This window comes from Lynx rufus, unplaced genomic scaffold, assembly GCF_022079265.1.
Source record: "Lynx rufus isolate CCGP_SWC_20201006 ecotype Redwood Valley unplaced genomic scaffold, mLynRuf1.p SCAF_4, whole genome shotgun sequence".
In the NCBI taxonomy this organism is placed as follows: domain Eukaryota; kingdom Metazoa; phylum Chordata; class Mammalia; order Carnivora; family Felidae; genus Lynx; species Lynx rufus.
The window spans coordinates 52,163,619-52,175,315 of record NW_025814856.1 but is presented as its reverse complement, the minus strand read 5'-3'; the positions used below and the strand labels follow the sequence as shown (position 1 = coordinate 52,175,315).

The 11,697-nt window shown below is 51.1% G+C and overlaps 1 protein-coding gene across 1 annotated transcript in view; it reads right to left on the bottom strand.

Moving 5' to 3' along the window:
* Positions 1-5,426: 5,426 nt before the first annotated feature.
* Positions 5,427-11,697, bottom strand: part of SLC6A11 (solute carrier family 6 member 11) — a 132,823-nt gene continuing 126,552 nt past the window's right edge. The window contains exons 11-14 of the mRNA XM_047096724.1: positions 11,462-11,564; positions 10,506-10,606; positions 9,554-9,724; positions 5,427-5,579 (exon numbers count right to left, since the gene is read on the bottom strand). Coding sequence (XP_046952680.1) covers positions 5,427-5,579; positions 9,554-9,724; positions 10,506-10,606; positions 11,462-11,564 — 528 coding nt within the window. The remainder of the gene's footprint in view (positions 5,580-9,553; positions 9,725-10,505; positions 10,607-11,461; positions 11,565-11,697) is intronic.

Genomic DNA, 11,697 nt, shown 5'->3' with positions numbered 1-11,697 from the left:
GCTGCATCCTACAGGGTGCCCCTCAGAGACTTGCTTCCCACAGGGACCCTAAGTGGCCCCAGAACTCTGCATGGCTCTAGTGTCCCCCAGTAATGACCAAGGGCTCTGATACTTTTTTACAGCTCCTTATGGCCCCTAGCAACTCTGAAGTGCCCCCCAAAAGCCTTCATTTTTTTCCAGCGGTCCCCTAAGAACTCCCATACCCACCCTCCAGTATGCTCAACCCCTCTTAACTCCTAAAGGCTCCATCTCTCACTGATTCCACATAATTCTAGCTCCTCATTCAGTACCTCTCAACCTCTCCTGCAGGTCTCCAGGGTTCCAATGGTCCCTTCCACTCTCAGTGCCTCTCATTAGCCCCAAACATCCCTTTGTCCATCTCACTGAACCCCAGTGACCTTCTATCATTTCTGAGAAACTATGGAGGCTTCCAGAAGTCTCTTGTGTCCAAAAGATATTTCAAGGCTCCTAGAGACTTTCCAACCTTCCCCACCTGGCCTCCATCATCCGTTTCTCCATGGCCTTTAATGATTCTTCAGTGCTGATGGCTGTGATGGCACTCAATGGCTCCCAAAAGTGGTCTGTGGAAAGTGCATGAGCCTTGGAGCCAGAATCCCATGGGGCTGTTACAGCAGCCCTGCAACTATCCAGCTCTGGGACCTTGGGCTGCCTACTCTACTTCTCTGAGCCTGTTTCCTCATTGGTAGAAAATGAACACCATGGCAATCCACAAGGGGATTGAGGGCAAGGTGATACATATGAAGGAGCCCAGCATGGTTTCAGCACCGAGTGGGTCTTCAGTGCCTTTTGATTCCCTTTCCCATGGTTCCCCACTCTATGGCAAGCCAAGCATTTGTTCGTTGGAGGCCCTGTCCCGTGGAGCACCCACCCTGTGCCAGGACTTGCACAGTGCCATCCCAAAGGAGCTCTGAGAGAATGAGGAGGGGCCACCCTCACAGCTGGTGAGGTTGTACAAGGAGTTGTAAGAGTATACCAGGGATGGGGAGGACTTTCTTTTCCACCATGTTCCCCCAAAGACAGTACACTACCTCTACTTTGGCTTGGGCTGTTCCCTCATCCCAAATGTTCTTCTTGCTGGTGAAATCTTCACATCCCTCAAGGTGCAGCTCAAGTCCCACATCCTTGGTTAAGAGGTTGGGCACACGGGCTCTATTTAGACCCAACAAGCCTTGGTCCAGCCCAGCTTCTTCATCTTCCAGGAGGTATATCTGGTATCATTTGGGTAGGTGGGGGGGGGGGGGAATTTTTTTACCATCTCCAGAATTTTAGTTCCTCCATATGAAAATGGGATTAATAACACTTCTTAGATTTGTTGTGATGCTCTGGTGAAGTAATGCAGGAATGACACTTGGAACACAGTAGGTGCTCAGTAAAGAGTTCTTTCCCCATGCTTGGCACTCCCAGAGCACTTGGTCCCTGGCACATTCCACCCTGTAGTTTCTCGAACAGTACATGTGCATTCCCCCCCGCCCCCCCCCCCCCGTAAAGTGATCTTATTCAAACCTGAGAGGCAGAGAAGGCCAAGAGTTGGCAACAGATGGACTTTGCTCCCTAATGGCTAACAAGCTGCCTGGGTCAATGATCCATTTGATTTTTAACAGTCTGAGACGGTGCAGAGGGTCTCTAGGGGACTCTTAAGCCAGCTGTTTCCTCTCTGCATTTCATTTTCTTCACCTTTCTCCCAACGGCTAAGCTGAAGTCCAGAAAAGTGGGCAGACTTGCCCAGGGATGCAGTGCAGAGCTCAAACTAGCTGGAGAAGGCTGGGGATAGGAAGCAAGAACAGCTTCTCCATGTACTTACCCCTGTCCAGGGGAGTGTGGACACCTGTCCTCTTGACCTGAAAGAGCAGAAACATTCAAGGAAAGGGGATTTTTCCATTTGTCTTAATATCCCCAGTTCTAGGTCCAGGCAGGAAACATGACGGGTACTCAGTAAAAGCCTGCTGAATACATGACCCAATTTCTAAAATCTGCAGCCCTCAGCAGAAAGTATCAGCTCCTCAGTGCCTGATTCCCTCCCCTGTCCCCTTTCCCAAAACCAGAGGAAAATCTCCTAGGTCTGAGTAGACTTTGACTTCACTTCCAAACCTCCTCTGTGCTCTGGTTATTTGCAGTGCCTAACAGAGCTAGGCTGCAGGGTCACATTTGGCCAGCAGGGGTCACTAACACACACTGCAGGCTACAGGGTCTACTGGGTAAAATAATGCCATAGGTTACAATTCTGTAAGCTTAAGTGTCTGCAAATCAGATTTCCTGGGGATGAGGGAGACCCACATTTCTGTGACCCAGTCTCTTTGTGTCTTAAATGCTTTGCACCAACTGCTTAATACACTTTCAGACACGAGGAGGGAATGGTGGCAGATAGGTGACTGTACCAATCCTTGTGGCTCTATGAAATTATTAAGTTCTCAAGGACCCTCTGGCCATCAGAGATTTTCTGAACCTGGAACTCTGTGGGGATGCTTTCCTTGTGAGTGGATGCTACTGCCTGAGAGAGGGTGAGAGGCCAAGACAGGTTTGGGTGGATCCTGAGATCGGGGATTTTAAACAGAAGAGTCAACCACACAGGAATGAGCAGACACTGTATATGGATGATCTCACTGTTCTGTGGACTATCCTGGAGCCCAAACCAGGGCTGCATGTTTCAAATCATCATGTCTTTCCACCCTACCTTGTCTGCCTCAGACATGCAGGTCTGCCAGCATGGAGACAGTAAGGCACAGTGATTCAAGACTGGGTTTTGAGTTCAGACAGACCTGACTTCTCTGTGTCTCAATTTCCCCTATCTGTAAAGTGGGGGATGTAATACGTGGGAGGAGCCTCTGTTATGGGACTATTTTGAAGGAGTAAAGAGACAACTTTTGTAGAGGACCTAGCACAAGGAGATGTTCAATGTATGGCGAGGAAGGAAAGGAAGTGTGGGTTCCTACAACACCCCCGGGTGCTTCTAATTTGTAATCCTGAGTTAAAACGGCAACCTCCAAGTATGGAACCAAGGTGGTTTTGCAGGTATATCGTGGAGGTAATACAGTACAGGAAGAGCAACTCAATGAATACCACTCTGCTGGGAACAGCCACATATAGTGTGTTCATTCCTTTAATTTTTAAAAATGAGTAAGCAGACAATCGTGTGCCCTTTGAATACCCAATAAAAACGTTCATTATGTAAAACAGTACAACCTTTTTCATTTTTTAATAATTCTGTAAATATCTCAGAAAGGATGTATTGTTTCTAATGAATATCAAAAAAGTCACCACAATGACATTTCCCCTGCCCCCACACTTCCCTCCCCGCCCCACCCCAAGTTGCCCAAATACTAGTAGGAAATTACAAAAAACAAAGAGCAAAAGCCCTCCCTCCGCCCTGCCCCATGAGTAGTGTTAAGTGAGTGAAATGTTAAGTGCCACAGGTACAATGCAGTGTGTCCCCAGCAAGACCTCAGAGCTGTAGGTGGAGAATCGGTAGCAGCAGCAGGGGGGAGTCTCCTTCCCCGGGACCTGGTGGGAGAAGAAGAGTAGCCGAGGACAGACACAAGCAGAGGGCTCAGCACAAGGCCCAATCTTCCTCGGTCCACTTCTGGGGCCACCAGGTCAGACAGCATAGGGAGAGCCAGGCAGGCCTGGGCAGTGTGTGCAAAAGGGGGCCCAGAACCAGGCGTCCCAACCTGCCTTGGGGGTGGGCACTGGGCATCCCTTCTAGCAAACTTGGGCTTCAGGTGGGGGCTGGCCAGAGCAGAGAAGCTGTCAGTTTGGAAAGTTTTGGGTGAATCAAACAGGTGGGTTCCCTATGGGAAACTCAAGTCTTAGTTTGGAGAAAGCTCCTGTTTCCATCAAATAAAACCGGCAACATACAGGAAAAGGATAAAGAATGCACCTTCCCTGTCCCCAAATAACTCAGAATCCAAGAGAGAGGGTTGATGAAATCCAGTTAAAGAAGAGAGGTCAGGCAGAGGGGTCTGAGGCAGCACTGGCCGCACCCCCCAGCAACCCCAGGCCTGCACAGAGGGAGGGGTGGGAGCCAAGTTCTCCCCTCCAGTATAAGTGCCAAGGCTTCTCAGCCACCTGGTGAGAGAGGCAGGTAGGATGGCTCCCAAAAACAGGGTGGGGAAGAAGCCTCTGAGAGGAGGGTCTGCTGGTGATAGGAAAGAAGATGGGGAGGACTGAGAGGAAGTAGGACAGGGGGAGAGAGAGGAGGGCAGAGGACAGCAAGAAGGAGAAGAGGTGACAGGCAGATGGAGAAGGGGTCAGAGGAGAAAACCAGGGTTCAGGCCCTACTATGGCTCCTTCCCCTGGGAGGCTGGTGGAAGGTTCTAGACACAGATCCCTGCTGGAGCAGCAGCAGGACAAACAGCCACAAGGGAATAGCGGCTGCTTCCTGACCCCAAATATTAGCGCCCAGGAGATGCCAGCAAGCCCCATGAGAATGGAGAGGCAGAGATGAGGGGGGAGAGCAGATGGATAGGACAGGAGGAGCCCTGTCATGGGGGCTGAGGACCTGGAAGGACTCCAGAGAATGGAGCCACTCACAGACGCATCAAACTAGAGTTTTACGGGGAAACACCACATCATTTTCGCAACAAACTTGATTTTAAATAAGCAGGAGGTGCAATGCAGGGATGATAGCTTGGGAGTGAGTCTTCAGAATAATCCAAGATCAAGGTCAGGCCTGCCAGCCAGTGAGGCACACTGAGAGAACCCCCAAGAGATGTGGCAGGGCCAGGAAGGACCTCAGAGATCACCGGATCCAGCCCTCCCCATTTGAGAAATGGGGAAACTGAGGCCCAGGGAGGTGATGGGAGCGCCCAAGGTCACTTAGAGGGATCAGGGCGGAGGTGGGGTTGGGGGTGGGCTATAACCCAGGAGTCCTGAGTCTGGTGGGACTTTCTCTCCTCTGACATAGCCTTGCTGTCTGCAAACCCACTACTAAGGGATCGGGGATGGCAAAGGCAGGATTTGAAGGCAAAGGCTTCCTGGGGGCATGGAGGACAGGCAGCTCATCAGGGACGAGCGTGGGATGCGGTCTGGTCAGCTAAAAGGCTGACGGAGAACAGGCATCACTCCCACCCCACCTGCCCCACAGCCCAAGTATAAAAGTTTGACCATATGATACAACTTCTCCCTACCCCCTAGAAAACATTGGTTAACACCATCCTAGCACAGAAGATTCTGCTAGTCCCTGTACAGTATTATCTCTTTGTAATGTTACTTACATGATAACTGGGGGCAAGGAGGGGAATGCGACTTTCCAGAGTGTACACGGCCACCTTAAAATTAACTTGTTAATAAATCCTGTGCAAAACGAGCAAGCCTCTATCATTAGGTGAAATACATGTTTCAGGTATTCATTTACACACATGGGGTGGGGGGAGGAAAGGAAGGAGAGGCATCCGAGGTGGAGGTGTTGCTCAGAAGTGTGTCTCCTTCTCTGTGATGGCTGCAATGGTCCCATCGCCCTTGAGTTTGGCGTCACAGTCATTAACCATCACCGTCCGTGGGCCTCCCCCAAGCTTGCCCCGCATTTTCAGATCAGCGCTGGGGATGGTCAACTTCCGGAATTTCTACGTGGAGAGGAGAAGAGCTGTCTGAGAGGGATTGCCGGGGTCCCGGCACCTGCCTCGGCCTCTCCCACCTGCATGGGTGGACACCACGGGGCCACAGAGCCATCAGACCAAGATCTGGGCCTTAGCGCTGTCACTTAGAGCTCTGTTCTGATGAACTGACCTTCGTGGGTCTCAGTTTCCTCCTCTGGAAAATGGGGACAATGAGGAGTAAGGAGATGGCTTGTACAAGTGCTTAGCCTTGTACCTGGCCTACTGGGTGTAATCGGGGGCTGACCACCTCGTCCCTCCCTGTGGTGGAGAAGAGCAGCTGGGCTTTGAATCTCTGCTCAGCCACTCACTAGCTGTGTTGGGGAAGTTACCTAACCTCTATGAGCTGCGCTTTCCTGTTCTGTGAAATGGGATAATAGTACTTGCCTGCAAGGGGTGTTGTATGAGGGAGCTAAGGCTCACTCTAGGGCTGTTTACATGATTGCTGGATAAATGGGTATATTTCCCACAAAAGGGATGTCATCACATTGCCACTGTCCAGGGGAACACGTGGTGTGTGCCATGTGCTCCTCTGGCCACGCTTGAAGATGGGAACATTATCACAGCCACAGCCCCATTCCCCTTGGAAAGTGGCCAGCACTGGGCTGGGCACAGATGGCATGACTTTCATCCTGACTGTACCAGTGAGGGAGCAGAGGACACAGGCAGACTCCTGACACACGTCTGCTGCCACAATGCTGCCTGGGGTCCCACACCTCAGCTTCACATGTACCCCACACATTCCATCAGGAGAAGACACTATACCAGGATTTGGGATGTCCTTGCTGGGCATAAACCCTTTCCCCCAGGGAAGCCGCAAAGACTCGGGAGGCCTGTTTTTTCATGATCAAGGTTCCGTCTTCTCTTGCAGATACTGCCATGCCTAAGAGGCTGAACCTACGTTGTCCAGGTGGGATAAGCAGCCCGATTCCCCCGTGCTGAACGCCTCCTGTGTGCCAGGCACTGCACTAAGCTCTTAACACAGGACAGGGGCAAAGACTACTGGCTCCAGAGCCAGGCGCTTGGGTTTGAATCACAGCTCTGCCACTGAACTGGGGCAAGAAACTTAACCTCTCTGCGTCTCAGTGTCCTCATTTGTCAAAGGGGGAGAACAAGGGCACCTGTCTCCTAGGATTAACATGAGGTCCAGTTTAGTTGAGCTTGTCACAGACTAGCACAGATATCTATCCTCACAGCAGTTCTCAGAGGCGTAAGTACCATTGACCCCATTATTCCTTCCAGATCCTTCCTGTCAGCTGGTAGAACCTTCAGGGATGGCCTGGAAACCAGTTCTGCTGTCTTTAACGAACCTTGCTCTCTGTGGAGGCAGGTATGGGAGCTTAGGGACGTGGAAGAAGCTCAGGAAACTAGCCTCTCCTTCCCCAGCCCTCCCTCGCTCCCTCCTTGCCAGGCCTGAGCTGATCTCTGGAGGATTTGTAAGGCGACATAGAGCATTCCTGAATACCAAAGGCCACAGAAGTTTGGACAGGGGCCGGCAGGGACCACAGACATGGTTTGGTTCCAGATCAAAATTCACCAACTGCCCTTGACCTATATTCCCTGCAGGAGCCAAGGAAACTTTCTTTGGGGGCATGAGCAGGTCTGAGAAAGGGGCTTTCCCTCTCGGCTTGCTCCTTCTGGCTGGATATGTGGAGCTTTTTTCTGGAGCTTAGGCCCTTCAGTGGGCAGGCAGGCTGGTTGAAGCCGGCTCTGAGCTGCATTTGGGTGTCTGCACACACAACTACTCCCATTTCCCTTTGGCCTTGTCCTGGAGAGAGAAAGGTCAACCTCTGAGATCCCTATCATGTGGCACTGGGGCAGAGACAGGGTCTGGCAGTGGAGTGTGGCCAGGCTAGCAGATGAAGGAGGCCGCAAAACTCAGGCAATGAGAGCCCAGACTTCAGAGTTTCTGCTCTGTCACTCTGAGGCTGTGTGCTCTTGGACAAGCTGCTTCACTTCTCTGTGCTTCAGCTTTCTCCTCTGCGAAGCGGGGGCAGGAAGAGCCTCCACCGCAGGGGACTACTATGAGAATTCGATGGTGCAGTGTTTGTAAACAGAACAGCGTCTGGCACGTAGCAGTTCCCTAAATGAGTGAGAAAGTGACTCAAACCATCTGATGTGCCAGCAGGTGGGAAAGGAGAGTAAAGAGCCAGCGGATGCTCTGGAGTACCACGGTGTGTTTGTAACTCTGCCTGCCACCAAGGGACCACATATGGTGCGATGCCGCTGACAGGAAGTGTCCCGAGCAGGCAAATCCACAGAGACGGGAGATGCGTGGTGTCTGGGTGGGAATGGGGAAAACCGTGAAAGGGCATGAGGGGTCTTCTTAGGGTGGTGGACAGGTTTTAAAGCTGACTCCTGGTGATGATTCTCACACACAGAAAATTACTACAAAAATCACTGAATGGTACACCTGACATGTGAATTTTAGGATATATAAAACATACTGTAACAAGATTGTTTTTAAAAAATTTGTTTTCCACCATGGAAAGCATTCTGAAGTTTCCTCAAACAGTTAAAAATATAACCTACCATATGATCCAGCAATTTCACTTCTGGTATTTATCTGAAGGAAAGGAAAATACTAACTTGAAAAGGTATGTATGCCTCCATGATCACTGCAGCATTATTTACAGCAGCCAGGACATGGAAACAACCTAACTGTCCATCCGTGGATGAATGTATAAAGAAGATGTGGCATGCATATATATGTATGTATGTGTATGTGTATACACACACACACACACACACACACACACACACACACACACACTGGAATATTACCCAGCCATAGAAAGGGAAATCCTGTTTGTGACAACATGGATGGATGTTGAGGGTATCGTGCTAAGTGAGATGAATCAGAGAAGGACAAATACCGATGGCATGACTTATATGTGGAACCTAAAAAAACCCAAAAACTGAAAAACAAACAAAAACCTAACACACAAACAAACAACACCTAACAGAGCTCAAAGATACAGAGAACAGACTGGTGGTTGCCAGAGGTGGGGGTGGGTGGGGAAATGGGTGAAGGGGGTCCACATGTACAAACTTCATGGAGACATAATAAAGAAGTCAGAGACATAATGCACAACATGGTGACTATGGTTGATAATACAGTACTATATATTTGAAAGTTGCTAAGATAATAGATCTTAAAAGTTCTCATCACAAGAAAAACATTTGGAACTGCGGGGTGATAGATGTTAACTAGACTTAACTGTGTTGATCACTTCACAATACATACAAATGTTAGATCATTATGTTGTTACCTAAAACTAATGCTATATGTCAATCATATCTCAATTAAAAAAAATTGGTTTGCTAAGCTTTGGCTGTGTGATGCTCACTTTGGGTTGAATGATTTAACTTCTCCGAGCTTCAGTTTCTCTACCTATTGAATGCAGAAAATGAGGCCAGCATCTGCTTTGCTCTGAGGACTAAAGGAGATACAGCATGTACAGAGTCTGGCACGGTGATGACACGGGATAGGTGTTCCCCCTCCCTTCGCCCCAGGTATGGGGTCCTTCATGAATTAACAGGACAGTAAAAGCTACCACTTGGTCAGTCTCTGTTCCAGGTCCTGGTCTGAGTGCTTTTCCCTGTATGAACTCACCAAGTCCTTACAAAATCCTCTGTAAGTCAGGAACTGCTGTTGTCCCCATTTTACAGATGAGGAAACTCAGAGAACCTGGCTCAACCTCAAGGCCTCATATAGATGACCTCATATAACGGAAACAATGAACACCTGCCAGGGAGGGGCTGGCAGTGGCTTCCCTGAGAGACACGCGAGGGCTCATTCTTAACACACTCCCTGCTCAGGTAAGACCCATGGACTTGCTCCTGCTCTTTGGCCCACCCGAGGCAGAGCCAGTCCCCGCATGTGCCTCAGCCCCCCTCAGAGCTGCCCTTGCCAGCCGGCCTCCTGCCCGGGACTGTCTCACCTCAGGCAGCGTCCCCTCTGTCTTCCACACCTTGATGAAGACCCAGAGTGGGATGCACAGCATGGACGAGAGTGCCATGAGCCAGCCAATTCCGTAGCCCCAGGTAGGGTAGGTATACATGTTGTTGTACTTGAGAGGCTTGTACTTGACCAGGAAGAAGATGAAGATGCCCTGTGGAGAGACAGGAGAGGTCCCTGGGGGCCCGGCTGCAGGCCTGTGTGACGGTCTTGGACAGGGGAGGCGCTGCACAGGATCGCCAGCACCGCGGGCACAGGGAAGGGATGCCCACAGGGCCCAGTGCCTCCTCGGGGCTCGGAGCTCCTTCCCCCCCCCCAGGAGCCCCATCTGCCGCCTCTGCCCAATCAGGGATTTTCATTTTTCCCTAGCTACTTCTTGGCATTGCTTTCAAAGTTGCCTTTCAAAACCATGATGGTTTGTGAAGATGCTCTGAGATGCTTCACATGCCAAGCACCTGGTAAAGAGCAGCGGGGCTGCAGTTTTTATCAAACATCCATTCACAAAGTCCCCTCCAGGGTCTGGCCTGAGGGGCAGAGCATGAGTTCCAACTTTACCCTCAATTCTGTGGCTTTCTCAGTTAACGGCAAAGTTAAACATTGTCCGTGGTACAATCCTTGGGCGCCACGGAGACAGGCCCCGGACACTTAGCTTGTGGGTATAGAATCCAAGGCTTCGAGAAGGGAGAAGACTTGCTTGTGGTCACCCAGCAAGCTGGTGGCAGAGCTGGGATCCCAGGGAGGCCCCTCCCTGGCCGAGCCCAGAAACTGACCCCAAGACTCCAACTTAGAAAGCTGTTGGGTGCCGTGGACTCTGAATTCACAGAGGGTCACCCAGGGGGCCATCACCTCCTCAGTTTCAGCCTTGGCCAGGCTTGTGGCGCTAGAGTGGAAAAGCGGGTGGGCGGGCTGGAGGCAGCTTCTGGCAGGGCCCTTACCGCACAGATCCCGGGGGTCACAACCTTCCAGCACCATTTAATGAGCGACAGTGGCCGGTAGCCAATCATGTCTTCGATGTTATCGTAGAAGCGATTGCTTCCTGTCCAGGATAAAACAGACAGCCACACACACATCCCAGAGAATTTTTGTACAAGACTCAGACAGAAGGCTAGAAGTGTTTGCTTTTCCCAGCCCAAGACAGACAAATGATGGCAGGGACCTTATTTACCACTGAACAGCTACCAAGATGTTATGTATGTGAGGTTTCAGAATATACTGCAGTAGGAGGAATTCTGGTCTGATACTGGGAACACCACTGACCTTGGGCAGTGAGGCCCAGGAAACAGTAAAGAGGAAACATTTCTGGGAACAAAGTAGAAGGTGGTCCCTTTGAGAGGCAGACCCTGGGCCTGGCTGACATGCGTGGGGGCTGGGGCAGGGCTCTGAAGGCGACTGCTTGGCTGGACTGTTAATGAGTAGGGCAGCCCACAGGGGGCCCTGTTCCCAAGCTATGCTCCCAGTGGGGGTGTCCATCACCAATGAGTCCAGATCCTCATCCACTCATAGGATATAGGAGGAAACAGGAGGACCACAAGGCAGCTGCTGACTGAAGGCCAGGCACTGTGCTTGTTGTTTTGCCCACACTATCTCCTACTTGTAGACATGGTGAGGGCTACTCCATTTCACAGATGGGAAAATTGAGGCTCAGGGGCAGAGAAGCACAGGCCCAAGGTCACAGTGCCTGAGTCTGGAACCCCTCCCTGTGCTGCAGGGGTGTAAGAGTAAGAAACTCTCTTGAAAAGTATGAAAGGCCGAGCCCCTGAGGAAAGGAAGAAGAGGTGGACACAGATGGAGACAAGCCACGGAGAACCTGAGCCCTCCCGGGCCCCAGGCGTCCATATGCTGGGCACCACAGCAGGCTGCTGGGGTGTGGGTGGGCCCGGTCTCTACTCACCATACACCCAGCCGATGCAGATACACTCAAAGATGGCCACAAAGAGAAGGCACATCCCGCTGGCAGCATAGGAGTCGAAGAGCTGGAAGATGTACATGCCACCCTGCAGAGCAGGAGGACAGATACATGGACAGAGGGACGCAAACACACATGGGAGAGCAGGGTTGGCCAGCTGGCCTCGGAAAGGCCTCTGCTGTGCCCTGGGGCTACCATCGGCCAGCAGTCACTTCCACCAG